The 21,030-nt window shown below is 30.5% G+C and overlaps 2 protein-coding genes across 5 annotated transcripts in view; one reads left to right on the forward strand and one right to left on the reverse strand.

The window, feature by feature from the left end:
- The window catches only part of LOC113404067 (sushi, von Willebrand factor type A, EGF and pentraxin domain-containing protein 1), a 28,493-nt gene extending 23,742 nt beyond the window's left edge, over positions 1 to 4,751 (reverse strand). For 2 of the 4 annotated variants that reach the window (XM_026644814.2, XM_026644815.2), the window contains exon 1: positions 4,553 to 4,751. In XM_026644814.2, the coding sequence (XP_026500599.1) occupies positions 4,553 to 4,595 (43 nt within the window). In that variant the 5' untranslated portion in view covers positions 4,596 to 4,751. The remainder of the gene's footprint in view (positions 1 to 4,552) is intronic. The other 2 variants (XM_026644812.2, XM_026644813.2) reach the window with 2 other exon arrangements.
- A 4,649-nt stretch (positions 4,752 to 9,400) lies between these two features.
- On the forward strand, positions 9,401 to 19,868 carry LOC113404022 (SET and MYND domain-containing protein 4-like). The gene is made up of 15 exons (XM_026644751.2): positions 9,401 to 9,706; positions 10,249 to 10,507; positions 10,724 to 10,904; positions 10,977 to 11,121; positions 11,692 to 11,844; positions 12,531 to 12,662; positions 13,029 to 13,236; positions 13,678 to 13,879; positions 14,278 to 14,374; positions 14,884 to 15,070; positions 15,806 to 15,953; positions 16,670 to 16,807; positions 18,686 to 18,765; positions 19,102 to 19,178; positions 19,508 to 19,868. Exons 1-15 carry the CDS (start codon positions 9,558 to 9,560, stop codon positions 19,701 to 19,703), a joined length of 2,352 nt encoding a protein of 783 aa, XP_026500536.1. The 5' UTR covers positions 9,401 to 9,557; the 3' UTR covers positions 19,704 to 19,868.
- Positions 19,869 to 21,030: the final 1,162 nt, after the last annotated feature.

Consider the following 21,030-nt stretch of genomic DNA (forward strand, 5'->3'; position numbering starts at 1 on the left):
ACATACATAGTACAAGGTATAGCAAAAAAATATTATTAATATGGAATAGTTTATGTACATACAAATGCATCGACTGGAAATTTGTTTTAATATTATAAAGTATGTACCCACTCAAAAAGTTATTATTTGTTAACATTTAAATTCATAAAAAATCAGAAGCATGAGAAATTGCTTTTTATGAAAAGCATATAATGTCATGCTATAACCAACAATAACCTCCTTGGCGGCATTTTGACCCATGTTTTTGTGTCGTAATGTAACCTCATAATGTTACTTTCACTAAATAAGTTTTGTTCATGCGTATATCTATCCACTACCTTATCTTTTTCTAGACAACATAGACAATATAACAAATTGTAATTGTTTTGTTTTTTTTTTTTATAAACATTTACGCGACGTTTCCGATTGAGTTAAATTTTTTTAGTTATTGCCAGAATTTGTTTGAAAGTTTGGTATTGGCTGATTACAAAAAAATAATAATTTTGGATAAGGTATAGATGCAATCCAAATAGCTAAAATAATTAATTTAGTAAATTGCTAGAGCGTTGTCAACATCCGAGCTCAGTTTTTTCTTATAATACCTACTTATAAAAAATAAATGGCAGAGCGTCGTTTTCCAACTTTCTCGCAGAGCTGTAATAATCACAGGCATTAAAGTGTCATTATTATATTTTTGAAGAAACTTTGATATTTTTTTTATTTTTCCTAATTTTGTTCATAAGTTGCAAACTTATTTATGATACTGAATACCACGGTGGTTAAATAAAACGATTAGAAAAATAGTAATTTGTATTACGAAATTTAATATACTTGTAAATTAAACAATTTTAAACATATAACGAAGTTATTACTTTACGAAAGGGTTTAATGAATATCATCGTATTATATACATACAAAAAGTTTAACTATAACTGTCCACATTCGTCCGAGTAGTAGTTTATATGAAAACCGAAAAGGACAAATTAAACTTACCTCTTCATAATATTAGTGTATAGATCTTTGTATCAGTTGATAATTTTGATTACTTTAAATGTAAAATATATCTAAGGTCTAATAAAATATATTTAATATACTTATCAATTTACAAGATTTTTGATGATCGTCATAAACGACAAGTATTTTTTATTAAACTTCATAAAAAAATGTCTTTCTTCATATGACGTGTATTTTTAATGATTACCAGCTAGAGACAACATATTATGAGATACGTATAAACAAATATTATAATTCAATCAGCTTCGCGCCAAGCTAATATATCCCCCCGCATGGCACGCTCCACGTATTTCTTCTCGTGCGTTTATTAAAATTATAAAACTATTGAACCAAATTGCAAATTTATAAGATATAAACGACAATTTATTTATATTTTAAAGCGAGTCTTTCATTTTGTGATAAAAATAAAATAATAAATTCAATATTTTTTTCATAAAAATATCCGTAACCTTTTTAAAGATCCATAAATCTTACTATACAATTTCTATATAATTCTACTATATGCCAAAATTATAGTAGAATTATATATTATATTCATCCTCTTCATCTCCATTGACATAAATGACTGCTAATAATAACATACTTTATAGCTTATGTCCGGCCTAAAGTTATGATAGATTTATCATAATGTGAAAGTCCATTCGGGTCATATTATTCGAATTTGTTTTTTAAACAATAAAAATTACATCAATGTTTACACATTGTAATTTGTATTAAGTTCAGATAAAAATTGTAATTAAGGCTTATTAGAATAAAAAGGAAGATTTTAGACTATTCTTTGGAATATCAAAATAGTTGGTTATTCTTTTATCGACAAATTTAATCTATCTCGTCTTTGTATAAAAAAAGACCGACAAGCGGGAAGCCACTCGGCAAATATCCCTTATATATTATACACACAAAAAATTACATTCCACAGCAACGCGTAGAGATGATGAATGTCGAGGGTATATTACCTTTTTCTTATGTCCTTTTACAAATCAAACCTCGATTAATACTTCAGTGTTTTTATGAAATGAAATAAAAAAATATATTAACATTGGAAATAAAGAATAGCAAAATTTTCAATTATGTTTAATAAATAATAAACTTCATTTAAACTCGGTTGAATATTATTAGGATATTAATTAAGGAAATTTCATAAAATAAGTGTATAATATCTATTTGCTGCGTGATACTATATCGTAGTCGTTCAATAAAACTTATTAGATCAACACAAATTAAACTCTATAGGACAGATATTTGCTGTATTTTTGTTATCATTATTTTTTTAAATTATATGTAAACTACAGTATGTAAAAACTATTCTGCTATAAATAGGCAATACAATGATTACTATATTCTATAAAATGCAAATCTTATAAAACTACGACTCGTCGTATTGCCTAAAAACTATTACTACTACAGATAATGTGTACAACGTGTTTTAATTTATAAATGTTTTATATGTTTAATGAGTAACGTCGTTCATGAGGAATAATATTATAATAGGGCAACGAAAACCGGAAGTGGGGGAGTTAAGCACTTCCGTTATAAAACATAAAGAAACAGTTGGTCAAATTTTTTTAAGGTATCGGGTGTTTGTGCTGTACAATCAATCTATCTAAAGATTAAAATTTATATAATTCTGATAGTATACATTTTTATGATTAAGATATTAGATTTCGTTGACATTACATATACGTTTACACGTCCAAAACCCTCGATTCAAAAAAGTTGAAGGGGATTAAAAATATTTGTTAAATTATATACTAAATAATTGGTTGCAATGAAGTTTGTCATAAAGACGTAAGATTGGTCTTAGATTCATTTTAATAAAGTAAGCAAAATTGTTTATCAATCTCAACATTACTAATTCTACTGACCCCGTATATTATAAACAATTCCCTCTGGTAAAGTGACGTTTTATAATGAAAATACTGTATTTTTTTTAAATATGGTGAATTGGTGGGATACATCTATTATTCTACCTGTATCATATAAGTTGACAAAATCGTAATACAGATATTTATATCCAATAATTCTTACAAAGATGTTTTAAACAAATGGTCTTCGTAGATAACGGTGCATTTTGCATTAATGCTTACGGGCAGTTCGAGGGGATTGCAAAAAAGTTATTAAATCGAGGAAATTGTTATACCAATATGTTTGAACTTATGGTTATAATGATTTTCGCAACACTTACTGTCTTTCAAAAGCATGACTAACAAATCCGTTTTATGTTAACAATTTTGTTTTGAAGTTTGTTGTCGTGTTTATATAAATACGGGAATTTGCTTTCTTTTAATTAAAGTAATTTCATAGAACGATCAATGAGATTCGGATAGAATAATTGCACTTTGAAGAAATATATTTAAATTAATTCGTTACGGAGAAAGTTTACTTTCCTAAGATATTTTTTTATTCGGTATTAAACTTAATTGAAATTTGAAAATATTGGATATACCTTAGCGATATACGTAATAAAATATTTGAAAACAATCGTCGCAGTAATATCTCATTAGTTATTGAGAACAAAAAATAAAATTATTGAATGGGTTTTGTATGTAACGAACACAATGCTTTGAATGCTTCTTTAGGGTCTCATAATTATCGTACGAGAATGGTATGTGTTTTCGGTCAATAATCTTAAATAATTCGATAATTTGCAATTATTGCGATATGCAGTGATGAAGGGCAGACTTATGATTTTTATCAGAAAAATAAAATTGACAAGTTTTCTACACTTTTTCTAAATGTCAAAGAAGTCTCTAGGTAAAAGTTACTTAGCTATTGTAAAATCGGTCAATTGTTAAACTACTCTATTTTTAAGCACAATATTAAATTGAAGGAAATATATTTGGGTCTCAACTATCATAAGTTAGTGCATTGTTTTAGTTTACAATTTATTTTATGAGCCATTGTTCACAATTTGATAAACTATTGAGCGTCTTTTAATCGATTGAAAATGCGTTTTATTTAATATTCTAATGTCTAAAGATTCATCAAAAGTTTCAAAAACATATCGATAATTTTAGTATCATGTACCAAACTTCTATTGATTAATATACAACTAAGTATACGGTGAGCATTATAAGAATGAGATTTATGAGAACACAGTTCCTACTTGAGAGTCGGAAGTTAGAGTTATTGTTATCTTTTTATTATTATTAAATCCTTAGTTTCTTAAATGTGAAAGTAACTTTATATATTTATTTGCCACTTTCACGCTTCAACCAATAACTCAATTGCAAAATTTAATTTGATACATAAATTGCAATGTGCATTCATTATGGTTAGAAACATAAGATGGATTTTGTTCCCGGTCGATGAAGTACATTTAATGGGACATGTCAGTTAAAACTAATTTCAAATATATTTAAAGCCATTAACAATTTAGTCTTTTTTATTTGTATATATATATAATAACAAATAATTGTATTAAACGTTAAGTGAAAATGTCAAAAGGCATTAATAGCTCTTGAGAAGAGCAAACTGAAAGTGGACCATCTTCTGAAGCGACAAGAATATTCTTAACCCACTTTAATTAAACCGACGTAAAATCAATTGTTAAACTGACCTTGCATGAGAGCGAAGATAGCACTAAAATAAATGACATCCATGGTAATGTTCACACTAAAAGTTTTTTTAACGACACTCACGACGGTTTTTCTTGACAAAGCGCGGTCATGGCGCGTGCAACATACACAGCCTTCGACGGTCTACTGACTTTGCCGTCAGCCGGTGCTGTGGCAACAGGTGCGCCGGCGCATCGCAGGTACACATAACACAACGCACCGCAACTCGCAAACACGGAGCTTTCGCGTGCCGAATAAATTTCTCGAGCTCCAGAGAACATTTTACGTGTTTCGACTTGGAATGCCGATTTCTGTAGTGGTCGCTTATTGGGTTAGTGGGTACCGAAGATGCTATTTGCATCGTAATTTTAAGTAACCCTTTTATAACCGATAGTTACCATATAATGTTTGTGTAACACATTTAGTAAAGAATAAAATTATGTGTAATTATACATTTTGGTTAATTGAAGAACTATAAATATTAGAATTACTGATTAATGAATTATTGTTATTAAATTATGTTAATTTATCTTTTTGTAGATCTTACTACAGAAATAAAGTAGTATATTTAAATAAAAACTCATTCACCGTTTCAATTTTTTTTTGTCAGAAATGAAGCTCACTCGTTGATGTCGTTTATAGGGACTATGTCGTTGCCACTTAGATACATAACTAAGAATTTAAATAAATTAAAAATATATAATTTACGTGTTTGTAAATACATTTTACTATATAGATTTATGATTTAATTAAATATTTGAAGCAATCTTATGTTTTATCTTAAAAAACGTATGCTATTCGAATTATTTTAAATTAGATATAAAATTGCATAGAAGACAAATACGTTACTATAAGAGTTATTTTATGCTACTTTAATAAAAAATTGTCTCTTTTAACTGAGTATTACATTCAAAGCTTTTTTATTCAATTAAAAAAGCGTCTTTTTCGAAGGGTTTTTTTAAGTCGAATGTATTTCTTAAATTAACTGAGTTCGTTTTAAAAGTTGACAAATAAGCTAAAAGACAATTTTAATGTAAAATTGTATGTTGAGCTTTAAAGTAACAGTTATATTAAAAAAATCCCTTAAAATCAATTTGCATATTTCGATTTCGATTAAGTTCGTTTGACTGGACTATTAATTGGAAAACTATTATGAACTTATTAAAATTACATTAAATTACATTAAATTAGAAGCCAAACTAGATTAGAAGGTTTTTAAATTTTTTTAGGAAAACTCTTAAAACGTTTCTTAGTAACGAATACAAAATTCTTTGTAAAGCTTATTCATTAATAAAATTTCCAAGTTGGACTACTGCCAAGCTATTTCTTGAAATGACCTTAATGTAAATATTGTTTTTACCGTACGAATACGTAAATAACATTTATTATATTAATTTATATAGAGAGTTCGAAGTTTTTTTTTGCAACTAAAATTATTTAAGAAAAAATAATTTATTATTTATACATAATCCGATAAGTAAAAACATTTGAATTAAATTAAATTTAAAATTCAATCAAATATATTTTAATTTCCTATGCATACCATTTTAATTATAGTGTTGTGATAGTTCTCTACACAACAAAGTAGTATTTTCTTTTTAATTTTACCAATTACCAAAAAGAGCTGTTTTGTTTAAAAAATTGTTATAAACCAGATTACATTGTTTTTTTAAAAAGTAGAATATATCTAAAGAATTTACAATTAGAAGTGTCCATGTTTTGAACACCGATTATTATTAATACATTATACTTATATTTTTGTAATTAATTACAGTAATATTGTTAATTGTCCTTTTAAAATTTTCTTAATATTTTTTAACATATCTTGTAACATATTTACACATAAAAATAAACTTAGGACTGTGCTTATAATCCATGACTTTTTAATGTCGGTTAAAACGCTATTTTAATTTTAACATTATCATAAACTTTTTTAATTACTCTCAATGATTTAGGATATTTAGACAATTATAACAAAATCATTGAATATATAATTTTCATTAAATAAACATTAAAACTTCGTTATAAATAAAATCAATATAATTAAAAATATTTATAAAAACGTAAAAGTATCCAATCTATGAGTCTAATAAAATAAAAATTCCGACGCGTTTTATTGTACGTCATGGGATAGGTGATGGTTGTGTCGTCGAGTAAAGTATTCGTTTCCATAATGGATTCTAAAAAGGAGCGTCACGGATAATCTCTTATGGCACAACCTATTTTTATTGAATATATACTATGTACTTTATCCGTGAACAGTAGCACTGGTTTTCGAATACGTCAAGTGAAATGTATTTTGTCACCTAATAGGCGACTATCACGACTTCGCTTTCGGTGGGTCGGAATGCGACGAGCACTCTCCATTATCCTTCCTTAGAGGGATAGTAACACTTAATAGCATTGTTACGACCTAATTTCATATTGCTCATACATGACTAACGTTTTTTACGAGTATATACTACGTCTTATATGGCAGTATGTGTATCGATAATGTTTACACGTATGAGCAAGAAAAAATTGAAATTTGTTGAAAAAAGTCACTAGTAATAAGGGTCATTATTCCTAGCAAAACTATGTCTTTTACAGATAATAAGAACTTAATGAATAAGTATTCGTTGATTTTCTTACAGAATACATAGATATAATTATTGTGTCCTTATGATTATTACTTACATTATTACTTATATTATTGATCCATTGAATGATTATTATTATTTATGTTACTGATCGATGAAAAAGAAAAAGAGTACTTTCTTCACAATTATTTTATGCATAACTTTCATTCTGAACCGGTGGTAGCTTTACATTTTATGTAATCTTATAAAAATATAAATTATTGGGAGTTATTAAAAATTGAAAAATCACAAACATTTGGCCTTAGTCTAAAAAAATATTAAATGTACCTATAATAAAAAATAACAAAACTTGATTTAGACTTCTTTTTTTCTCAGTAATCTTTACATTTATATTTTTAAATTTAATTTTATTTTATTTTAACCTAAATGGAATACATAGCACTTCTTTATAGTCTCAAATTAAATTTAAAAACTACCTAAACGTACCTAAATATGCAAAGTAACCTCTTATTTCATAGGTATCTTAGAAAAAAGCTCAACAACAGCTTTTTTCCTAAGATATCTATGATTTCTTTTTAATTTAGACCGGTGTTAAGTAACACAATACTAAAGGAACTTTCGACTTATTTTTGCAGAATAATATAATTATGCAAAAAATATATATATATTTGACACAGATCACGGAGTACTTACAAACGCGTCTCATCTAGCTCTTGCTGCGTGCTGCTTTATTACGATAGATAAATAAAAATAATGAAAGTTAAATTAAAAAAATATATCTGTAACTTATATTTCTTATTATTATCAAGTTCAAAAAAATATTTATATGTATTTATAAGAGGAATTAGATAAGTTAACCAAATTTAAATAAAGTAAGATTTAAATTTACTTCGACACATCGTCAGATTAATAAAACAAAAAAAAGTCAAAACATCTTTTTAAAAGATATTCATTCACTGTAGGTTTAGCACCGCTTCTAATTTTACTTTTTTATATATGTAACAAATAACTTATTAAATCCATAATACCATCTTAAGTGATCAATAAAACTTTGTATGAATAAATGACAATCTTCTTCGTTAATTTTTATATGAAGCTGTATATAATGTTGCTTAGATATTTTTTTTCTACTGAAGAGTATTTTTTCGGGTGTAATTTTATATAAATTAAAAAATTAGGATAACATAATTATTGATTTTTTTTCTAAACTAGCCGTGTTTCCTTTTTTAAGAGTTTGCAATGTTTCTAAGATTTTTTTTATCATTATTCAAACACTTCAACCCTTGTTGTATCTACTGTTAAAATTTTAAAGTATTCTGGATTTTTTATTTTATGATTAAGATCAAGAATTCACATTATTACAATTATATCGGAATAAAGTATATTTACCTTAGTGCGTATAATAATCATTTAATATTATAGACAATGGAAATTCTTTATAAAAATTGTATCATTTATTATTTTTATAATATTATAGATCATTCGTAAGGTAGTCAAATTGAAGACAATGTATGTGCCGTACGTTTTATTAGTAATAAGGTTTAGGATTTAATTTGAAGAAATAATCATCGTTATATTCAAAAGTTAATAAATTAAACTTAGCCACCAGATAATACCTACTTAAATTATTTAATTAGAAGACACTTACTTAAATTATTTAATTTTCGTATTTTTTATTATTTTTGATGTTAATTGGTTTCAAAATAGTTAAAACTTTATTATCATATAAATATTTGTATAAGAATTATTAGTACGGCAAAAATAACAAATTTAATCGCGTGTGAGAACTAGGGGTTCAGGTGTTAGAGATAAAATGTAACGTCCTATTTCAGTCGAAAATCTACCTCTGTTCCAAATTTCATTCAGTTCCGTTCAGCCGTTCTAATGTGATTGAGTAACACACATCCTTACATACAAACTTTAGCACTTATAATATTAGTAAGCTTATTCATATAAATAAAATTTAAACGTTAATTCGTAAGATTTAGGAAATAGAAATAATTTTATAGCTATTTACTACAGATGAACAACAATAATATACAATAATAATAATGTTTGGGATCATAATTACTTTACTTTATTATTTACTTATTGCAAATGACAGCTTTTTCCGTACTGCTTCAGCACGTTTTATACCCTTCCTTTTTCAAACAAAAGTATGTTAGATATTTAATAAAGTAAGCGTAGAACGGAGTATTGGTAATATCAGTGTCGAATATTAACCAACAAAATTACGATAGACAAACATGTTTACATAAAATTAGTGTAATTACATCACTTCTAAATTTAGACGTCATTAATGTCAATGTCATCTAAAAAGTCAATATTGCGACAAATAAATAAGGCCAAATAATAATATCTACTACTTGTCTTCTCTGCTATTCTCAGACGAATTTTGAAGAACTTGAATTTGTATTTTAACTTAAAAATGAATAATGTTAATAATATGCCCGAGGATTGTGCGAAACAATGGGAGATCTTATTGTTGTTATTATCATCGGAAGAGAAGAAAATCGATCGTACCAATGAAAATGAAATGGACACAATGAATTATTTTTACAATAACAAGGGAGTACAGTATGTAACTGTGTAAATATATGTAGAAACTCTAAATTTTTTTTTAATTCAAAACGAAACTATAAATAAATTAACCAATCACTCCTATTATTTTTTGCATTGAACTACTTCAAATTGTTATAAAATACAAAATAAGCATTGCTAGAGCGGAGTTTAATTTGATTAAAATATAAATAATTACACTGTGTATTCATTAGAAAGCCACCACATAAGATAAATAAATGTTTGAAAACATCAATAATGTCCACATCCAAACTAAACAAGAAATAAATTAACGAATCCAATTAAAAAATCTTGTGAATGTGAAGCAATTTTTAATTCTTATTACATATAATAATTAAAAGGTTTTGGTTACTCCATATTATTTTTTTATAAAAAAAGCCAGACAATATCTAGTAGAGTTATTTTTTAATAATGCATATTTGCCTCCATTTTCTCCATTTCTCCATTTTCATTATACTTTTACTATAAATTACTAAATAATTATAATTAGGAATACAATAATTTGAAATTTTAATATTATATATCATAATATTCCATAGAAAAATACTTCTCCACTGGCTGCAACAAATGAAAATGTCCTATGCCAGAAAAACAAGTGAATCAGATACAGCTTTAAAATGTGATGAAGTGTCTTTATTTTGGAGACTACGAGGCAATGAAAAATTTCGTGCTAATTTACTGGAAGAAAGTTATAAGTGCTACACCAGCAGTGTATTATACGCTAAACATAATAGTCTTATGTATGCACTAGCATTGGCTAACAGATCCGCAACTTTATTGCGCTTAAAAAGATTTCAGGTTAGATGAGCATTTGTATTACAAATATTTGTTAACTTTGCAATACAATGACTGTTCATAATATTATAGATATATGCCATTCCTATACTATAATAACTATGATATTGGATTTTGCAATGTTTCCTAAATTATATCATTTTATGCACACATAATCTCGTACATATTTTATTTCCTCTTTTCTGACTACTTACTAAAATACTTTATAATTATCAAAAGGAGTGCCTCTCAGATATCACAATGGCATTAAGCAATGGCTATCCAATCGAGCAACATCACAAGTTGTTGATGCGCCGTGCAGACTGTTACATCGAATTACAACAGCGAACTGAAGCACGTGCTTCACTGGATGCAGCTATTCATCATGCTGATTCTTTGAATTTTTCTGCTGTTAACGCTAGTAAGTTCTATACTATATTTAATTTACCCATTTAATTTTTTATTATTATTCAACTCAATTGCATTGTTTTAGTGGAGTTTGACCGTCATTTAAAAATCTTGGAAAGAAAGCTGGAGTCTGTAGTAGGTGACACAATAAAAGAGCCAGTCAAACTACCTGATTGCTATATGGGGTTTAACCCACACTTCAAAGCTGCTTCTAATGCAATAGAACTCAGGTCAGTTTTAAATTAAACAATAATTTAGAGTTGCAGGTAATCTGTGATGTTTTGTAGTTTTTTGAAGATAGTGGACATTTCTCTAAAGTTTAGTATGGAGTAAAGTCTGGGTTTATATTAGTATTGCATTATTAAATTATCTTAATACATCATTAATTGTATAATTGAGATAAACAACAACATGATAACATCAACAAGGGCTTTTTTGTCTTTTGTGACCCTAATTATATAACAAACTTTTCACAAGTCTATAATTTTTGTGACAAGCTTACTATACATTAAAATATATATTATACTATGAAAAATAGTAAAAGATTATTAGTTTTCTGCAGCAAAACATAAAAAAGTCTATCGCTTTATAGATTATAAAATTATTTAGACATCCTGTCCATAATTATAAATCTCTGTTTATTGTTTGTTTGTTTATTGTGTTACTTTCCATAACCATAAGAGGTTGTAACTATAATTGTAATAAAAACCATTTAATGTACCGTGCATAATGGTTGGTAGTAATAATTGCTAATAGCAAAGGTAGGTCGCTAGTTTATAAATATAAATTTGTATTTACAGATGTAGCGACACAGTGGGTCGGCATGTGGTAGCTAAAGCGAATACAAAACGGGGCGACGTTCTGTTCTCAGAGGAGCCCTACGCGTGGGTTACTTTGCCCTCCGATGAGAAAGTTTGTGAGATGTGTTGTGAAGCTGACATTAACCCAGTGCCGTAAGATATATACAGATATATTTCATTTTAAAGTAAGGTTTTTATGCTTATATGTTCGCCTTGAAGAAATTTATTTTTTCTGTTCATCACGCATATAACCTAAAGTCGTCGATGGCAAACCTCTAGTCTATATATAATTTTTATATTATAAATTATTATTTTTTTATACAACGTTGGTTGGTTGCTACGTGATCGTGAGTAGTCACTACTGCCATAGATCAGTCATAGATATTGACGCCGTAAAATTTTTAACAATTTCTTACATCGCCAATGCACCAACCACCCATGGTAACTAAGATGTTATGTTCCTTGTAGTTACACTGGCTCCTGGTACCTGGTAGGGACCACAAATCCACGATTTTTTTTATATATATGTTGTTTATTAATGTGAAACATTTTTTATATAGTTTTATACTTCTCTGTAATCAGTTATATTAAAACAGTATTATCTTAAATTATGTTAAACACAAATAAACAGACAGCAACTACGGTAGTGTTGGCGGCTTGAAGGATTTAAGAACGGAGAGTCATTTACCTGTAACATTGTGATCCTATTTTGTATAGTCACTGTTTATGCAACTGGCGTAGTTTATACATGGGTACATTACTTACCATCAGAGAGCTGAGTTGCCTGCCTGCAATTTTATTTCTCGAGTTCATGCCGCACTTGGCTGTTTCGTTATCAGTTGCAGCGTGTGTTCGCGTAGCGTGTACTGCAGCGAGAGTTGTCGCGCGCTCGCTTTGTTCCACCACTGGGAGTGCGAAGCGGCGCAGTGCGCGCTCTTTCCCACTATAGGGATCGCGCATTTAGCTTTAAGGTATGAAATTATATCTTTAATTTATGCGGGTAAGAAGACAATCACTCATCACCTTTAATTTCTCTTTCTTTGTTCATAATATTTATATGAAGATTTCATAATATCAACTGCACCGTGTTGTGCAAAAACGTTCCGACTTACGGGAACCATTATGAAATTAAACTGAAAGTTATTAAGATCTTAAAGACAAACCTATTGGATTGTATGTTAGAACAAATAAAAGGTACTGTAACTGCAAAATTTGTTTTCTATTTTAAATCTTAATAACTTGAATTAAGTTTTCAGTGGGTTGGAAAATATAAACAGGTCAAATTAAACCATAGCATTTATACAGTGACTGGATATTATAAATTATTTTCTATATAGGGTGTTACTAATAAGTGCAAACAACGGTTTCCCCGTGCCCCCGCGGCGTCTCCCCGAGCCGTGTACAGCCACAGACCTCTTCAAAAGCTACGCACAAGTTGATAAAATTAAAATATACGACAAAAATACGCCGCCATTCTACAGAATGTTTAATCTCGTCACAAACTTCGACAAAATGAACAATATGGACTATATACAGTACGCTTTGGTGAGTGGTAGTAGTAAGTACTAGTACCCTACATCTGCCGCCGCACAAAACATTCACGCAAACTACGTTTACAAAAAAAATCCTAAGAAGCAAAAAACGGCCTTATTAAATACACCTGAATACCTCTTTAATATTATTTAAGTGACTTTATCTTCATGTTACTTGACGGACTCTGGTCGTATATCACATAATAACGCAGTTGAATCTCATAGCTGTAGTTAATAATAATATTGAATACTAGAATTATAATGCGAGTGTCAAAGTTTTTCCAATTTTTTTCTCTCACTAAAAAGTACATTTCTTACCGTTGGGTACATACGGGCCCTCTTTTTTTCTCTAGACCATCGATTCCCTAATCAGACATTTTTCCCTGCCCTTACATAAAATATAGTTTAGTGTATGTTCGTGTGAGCGTGTGTGTAACTTGTTGACCTTACACAGACAGCGACGATGCTGACGCTGTACCTGGAGAACTTCACGTTGTTCTTTGATTACTTGCCGTCTAAAGTGCCTTGCTCCTTGTCTCACGCGGAGCTGAGACTGTTCGCGGCTGCTGTCATTCTGCGCAGTCTCGGACAGCTCGTCTGCAACGGACATGCCACTCTGAGCTTATCAACCGTTGAAGAGGCTAACGGAAGGAACGGTAAGTAATACCCTATTATTAACATAACTTAATTTATTATGTAATATCTGCCGTTCTGACCGATCTCAAGAGAGACCATCCATCCAACTAAGCAGGCTACAATACTTTACAGTGCATAAGTGTATGCTCAAACACAGGGATACGATCATAAATATAATTCAGGTGCAGGACCAATGGTTTTACGTATTTTCCGAGTCATTTTATCGGCCCGGCCTGGGGTTTGAGTCCAAGACTCGGGATCTACGGCCTTATAGCCACTAGGCCAACGAGGCAGTCAATATCTAATTATATTGTAATAAAAACAATTATTATAATAATATTGCTAAATTTCACTTACAACGTACAACACTTACAACATGGGCTGGGGAAAAGCTTTAAAAAATATGTTTTAATTACAGAGCGTACCCTTACGGAGAGGGAGGTGCGACGCGCGACCGCTATCTACCCTTCTGCGGCCATGATGAATCATTCCTGCGACCCGAATATTATCAATACGTAAGTAAGGACGCGAATATAAATTAGTCTGGATTACTTCCTTTGTTCATTAAATAAACAAACATTACATACCTACTCGTATCCAATACGACTTATATATTATTATTTCATATAGAAGAACTGAAGTTGAAATGTTTTAAAATTATGCGTTGTATTTTAAGTCCTTTCCACGTACACCCAAAGTGTAATCATTTAGATATTGTAATCCTATTATGTAATTTCACCTTTCAACTAAATAATGAACTGAACAACAAATAAGTTATGTTATTCAATGAGAAACCACTCGAGATATAACTTGAAAAAAACAATTGAGGTTAAACATATGTATATCGTCAGTCATCGCATTATATAATTTGTTCAAGATGAACATTGAAAATTATAAGTGCAACATGATTTTTATACTAAGCGAAATTCACTTAGCTGGGATAAGCAGTCTAATAACATTTCTAATTCTAAATTAATTGTATAGTGCATTGCAAATCATTTAAACCATGACAACAATAATATAGGTTCTACAAGAGTCGACTAATAATTCGTTGTTCGCGCGAACTGTCGCCGGGTTCCGAAGTACTGAACTGTTACGGTCCGCACCGCGCTCGCGAGCCGACCGCGCAACGTCGCTCGCAGCTGCGCGCGCAGTACATGTTCACCTGCAACTGCACCGCGTGCAGAGACAACGAGCGAAAGGACTTTTTGGTAAGTGGCTAAATTATTTATGTTAAGTACCTGTGTATTGATGAATATATTTTAATTAAAGAAGTATTTACTCAAGGTTTAAGCGCAAAGAGGCAACAGATAGAGTTACTTTTGATTTTATGATATTAGTATTGATTTTATAGATGCACGTTCTTACATATATTTATGAATGCATGTCCTAACCGAAGAAAAGTTATTGACACATACACTTATAACATTTCTGCGCTGTTCCGTTCCTTAAGATCGGAGCGTGAAGTTATTTCGCCAGTATCCATAAAAACTGACTTGAAAACGTTATGTTGTAAAAAATTAGTATTTCCTAAAACATGCGCGTCGAAACGTTTAAGTTCACAGACTTTCCAATATTATTATAGAAATAAAAATATGAAAAAATATCTGGCACTACCCATCGTTCTAACATCTACCCAATTGACGTTTAGAAACAATATTAAACTAGACCATAATGAATATGTCTTTTTTTAAAGTAATTATTAGTAATCCACAGATTATCGTCTTTGATTTTAGTTTTATTATTGTTGTTATTGCGACCGTTACTAACAATTGAAAAGCTACATTAATACGCCCCTAATTTAAATATTATATACTATTTTACATATGTTTTTTATATTTATATATGATTACATATAATATATTTTATGACTTACAGATCTAATAATCTTGTCCATTGAATTTTGAAATAGATACACATAAATAATAATGTTTATTATTGTTTAGCTGTTATTTAGTGCATACGCGTGCCAGTCGTGTAAAGGCCCCATATCGTGGCAGAGTAAGCAACCGCGCTGCCAACAGTGCAGCGCTGAGTTCCATCCGGACCGCGCACTAGCTCTGATCGATCGCGCTGAGGAGTTAGCTTCGCAAGGTAGAATTCAGATGGATTAAAGTTCAAAAATGTATATGGCATTAAAAATTGTGATGCTTGCATACAACATTAACAGCCAGTAAATGTCCCACTGCTGGGCTAAGGCCTCCTCTCCCTTTGAGGAAGAGAATGTTTGGAGCATATTCCAGCACGCTGCACCAATGCGAGTTGGTGGAATACACACGTGGCAGAGTTTCGTTGAAATTAGACACATGCAGATGATGTTTTCCTTCACCGCGAGCACGAGATGAATTATAAACACAAATTAAGTACATGAAAATTCAGTGATGTTCGCGTTCTAACCACTGGGCCATCTCGGCTCCTCTTGCTTGCATAATTATTATCATTATTCGCTTGCCTTCATCTAATTCGTTTCACTTATTGGTTCTGAGCAGTGTGTTTTATAAACACTGGAAGATAAAGTATTTGGTATACTTTTATTGGCGATTACCTGACCCCAACGCTTTCTAACTATCATAGGGCTATTGGGACTAAGTCGTTTGCACGAGTTGAGATGAGAGGCTGTGCTCTGTCTAAAACCATACGACAGTATCACTTAATCAGCTAATTATTTTACCAATGCGTTGGAAATTGAAATTATCATTAGGAAAAACGTTTTAGACATATAAATATCAAAACTGTAACCTGACTACCACTAAAATAAGTCACTGTTAGCTTGCCGTATTCGAATATAAAACTCTAGTATTTATATCTAGCCGAGCTGGCGGTCTGCTTGGAGAGCCGCTGCGACAAGATGTTGGCATCGTACCGACTGAGGCAGCAGGTGTGGCACCGACACCATGCGGGACTAAGAGTCACCGCCGACAAGCTAGCCCGGCTGTACGCGGACGTTGGTAAGTGAAAACTGGCTGGGTCTTAACTAGCCACTTGAAAGTAACCGGCCTGACGTGTGGGCTACACATAAATATTATGAAGTTACTATTGAGATATTCATTCCATGTTTAAGTTTAACTTTTTTTTCTTTATAATTATTTTACCTGCCAGATCGCCTGTTTTAATAAAGGGAATTATTTACAGACAAACCAACTACTTGGCTTTTGTTTCCACCGTTGAACTTAGTAGCTGATGATATTAAGGTCCTGGGTTTAGCTGAGTAGAGTCAAGAAAATGTTATTTCTGTTAAGAAATTCTCTCTGGAAGCCTTGGCTTTAAAAAAGGTCTGGTTTTATTTCCGTGCCTCAGTGAGCACGTTGAACCATTGGTTCCGCGCCTTTCTATATCCAGTTATGACTCTGTAGTCATGACGGATTGTAAGAGTGTTAAAGTAAAGATTGCAAATATGTATGTAAGCTTTGTGTTGACATTCGAGTGTTGGCAGTTGCGTCGAAGGAGCGCGTTTCAGTAAAAAACGTAACATATTTTTTAATGACATAAGAAGTGTCAGTTAATTTAAATTGTAATTGAAATATTTATTTAAGATTTAGTTATAAACGTATTTTTTTATTAATTAGTGTTAATTCAGAGTGGAAAGGGCAATGCCAGTTCTCTTTTAAATAAGGAAATAAAGCATGAACATTGCAATTGTCGATTCTCTGTTTTAGGTTTGTATTAGTCAGCCATTAGTATTAGTATTGTAAAACTTATTTGTTATTAACAAAATTAAACTCTGTTTTAGATGAATCAAATTGTATAATGCTTTGAAAAACCCATGACCTTATATGTATAAGTCTTCAGCGCAGTTGGTGGTCCTTGTATCCATTAACTCATTCTTTATTTTATGAAAAATATAAAATTCAGTTAACTATTGTGGAGCTCCAATTTGTGTAAAACAACTGTTATTCTTGAGAACCAACGTGTTGTCTTGTACAAACATTACGCGTTTGCATCATTTTCCTCTTCTTATATGCTCGGTTGGTTCTTTCAGTATTGTTGTTACGGAAATATCCAAATGATGATGATTTCTTATTTTATTATATTTATGATATTTTCTTTAAAATCAATTGCCTATACATATCTAACGAGGCCTCTTTGCGTGGAATTGCTTTGAATCAGTCTGGAAATGATGAACAATCATATAACGCACGAAAATCTGTGTAGGATATTCACTATAACTCCATAAAGTGCTTAGCTTTGACGTTGTCCATTCGGTGTTGCCTTGGATGCAGCGTCAGCAATCTCGGCAAAGTTTGTTCTAACTTTTTCAGGCCGAGATATCTCGATCCACAAAATCATGGTTATTATTACTATTGTACACTAATGACTAATATTCTTCAACCTTCTGTAATTATTATAAATGTCTTATACTAATTTTTGAACCTTCCACGACGGCGGGTTCAGACATCTTAAATCGATACTCCTGGTTTCAAAAGACCATACCACTTTAAAATAATTATTTTACAGGACAGTGACTTCCATCTAAATAAGGATTTTAGCGGAATTTATTTCCCTGATAAAGCACCTATATCTCAGCGCGATGTTCTATTTTATATACCTATATTGCAGTTTTCTTATGGCACGACTGTTTTTTAAATGATTTCTCATAAAGATGCCACAGGTTTAATACGTGGTATATAGGTGACTATTGAATAAGTTGCTCATTATAATAATACCACGGAAGTATACCTTACCACTCAGTGCGTACCCCGTTTGTTTACCCACACCGTTGTCTTATATAAATGATACCAATCCTCGTGTCGTTCAGATATATATATTATTAGTTCGATAAACCATTTTAAATTATTAATATTGTAAACCTTTGTGATTTTTAACAGGTGAATTCAGTAAAAGCATGGATCTTATAAAGCAAAACATTCAGAATCTTGAGTATCAATTTGGGTCGTTCAGTGTTGAGGTAATAAAATGTGTTTGTTTATTATAGGATATATACATGCAATTATTTATAAATACTAATAAGGACGTGCTTCGACTTCGTACAGGTTTCTTTTTAATTTCATTTTAATAACTGTACCTTTAAATCGATCATAATATTAACGACCCCGCCGAAAATCACTATAATCTCCTAGGACTAGTTCTCAAGCAAAAGGGCATAAAGAGCGTATATCTATTGTCTATTATTTATTTATAGGACTATAAAAAATATCCAATTGTACCAGTACGAAGTCAGAGCAGCGGCTAATTTGTAATAACGTTTGTGATAACGTTTATTTAATGTATACGTTTCATTTAGGTTGCTCATGAACTGAGGAAGTTGTCAGACGTTATGTTAGAAAGAATCGTCAATTCTTCTCAACATGTGGATCACAGGTATTACATATATATATATAGCAGCAATTGATATCTCCTTTAGTTTTTGAGTAAAGAGCGCACAAACCGACCGAGTTACAGTTTATTTTATTATATTATAACTGTAAACCAGAGCCAATTAAAGAAAGCTTATTGACGACGTTGCATGACTAAATCACTACGCTAGTTGCAAGTACTGCGAGGAACGCGAGCTCGCACATTAAACGCTAGTATAAATACAACAGTAATTGTAAAAATATCTGAACCCGTTGTAGCGATAAGACTAAATAACAAATGAAATGTTTATTAATTTTTCAAGATTGATAATTGTAATATACTATTTCTTTCAGGGAGTGGTGCCTTGAAACCCACAAAATAATAAAGAAAGCTATTCAGTTGATGGAACTGAATTATGGTCCATGGGAACCGGTAGTGTCAAGGTTGAAAGATCAGGAGGCGCTTGTATCTTCTCTTCTAGCAGAGAGCAGAACTCCGGAGGCAGCAGATTGCATTCATCATAATTTACATTACAACCTTAAAATTTAAAACATTTAAACCATAGCGAATTAAAATCATTTTACTAAAGATTCAATGAAAGTATGTAGTTATTATATTAAAAACTTTCTGTAACTTTTCATAGTTACGAACGAATTTTATTGTTTTTGGTACAAAACGTCGTCACCGTACAGTATAAATAAAATCAGATAATAAGACACAGTATTTCATTTAATTTGAATCATAACACACAAGTTTTATTTCTTTATTGTTTTCACGTTTCTTACAGGCTGCTGACACTATGCTTGCTTTTTAAGTAAACATTTTAATTATTAGGGATCTGGCTTACTTGCATTTCGAGCATTTTGCTCAGGTTTCGTTTCGTTCTCCATTAAGAACAGATAGATTTTATTTGAGAAGTTTTGGTTAATTGAAGTCCTATGTAGCGGCGTTTTTGAGTTACGTTTGAAATAAGTATAAAATGGGCATTTATTAATTTGCTCTTTTCTTTCTTACTGATGGACCTGAGGTCAGAGACGGAAATGGAAGACACTTGTCTTTCATTATTGCTAATATTTAATTTTTTACTTTTCTGTATTTGAATTGGATTTACATATTCTTCCGTAAAATGGCTTACTTCGTTCGGCGGTGTAAAGAATTTTTAATATTTCTTACGCTGGTCGAAAACACTTCACACCGGTTGGCCCAAAAGCCCCTCTACCTACCTACTTTAAAAAAATCTATGGTAAAAGGCTTACCTTTATTATGGTCCGTCTTTTGATACCATTGAACCAATGAAAACATGTTCTTGTTTAAATTCTTTAATTAAGATTAGGATTACTACCAGTAGTGGTAGCGACATACATTAATATTATTAAACAATTTATACAATGAAATTAAATAACTTTTGTGAAAGAAATAAACATTTAACATTCCGTTTCATAGTCCGGTGACAGGTAAGCTACTTAAGTTTTCGTTTAGAGAATAGAATTGCGATTCAACCTGAAAATACTAGCATTTTAGCCACATTGTTATAATTTTACAGAAGCAATTTTTATTTCTGACCTGTATATAATTAGTTAAGTCATCAATGCAAATAATATATATAAACCATACAGTACAACAGTGATCATCTAAATGATTATATTATCTTAGAAGTATTAATAATTATCATCTAGTGACATTTATTTTTAAGGCATAGACAACAATCTTAAAACAATTTTGATAGCAGTCGACTACCCGAGGGTTGTTGCTAAAATGAGATTTTCCGTTTACGAATTAAATATTTGTAGAATGACATACACGTTAATAAAATAATAAACGTGCAATAAGCTAATATAAATTTTAAGTAAAGTTTTGAATATTTTCTTGTTAAAAC

This window comes from Vanessa tameamea, chromosome Z (assembly GCF_037043105.1).
Source record: "Vanessa tameamea isolate UH-Manoa-2023 chromosome Z, ilVanTame1 primary haplotype, whole genome shotgun sequence".
In the NCBI taxonomy this organism is placed as follows: domain Eukaryota; kingdom Metazoa; phylum Arthropoda; class Insecta; order Lepidoptera; family Nymphalidae; genus Vanessa; species Vanessa tameamea.

Coding starts and splice junctions, on each gene's coding strand:
- LOC113404022 (XM_026644751.2), top strand. CDS start 9,558: ATGAATAATGTTAATAATATGCCCGAGGATTGTGCGAAACAATGGGAG. Junction 12,663..13,028: donor ATCGCGCATTTAGCTTTAAG/GTATGAAATTAT, acceptor TTTTCTATATAG/GGTGTTACTAATAAGTGCAA. Junction 15,071..15,805: donor ACGAGCGAAAGGACTTTTTG/GTAAGTGGCTAA, acceptor ATTATTGTTTAG/CTGTTATTTAGTGCATACGC.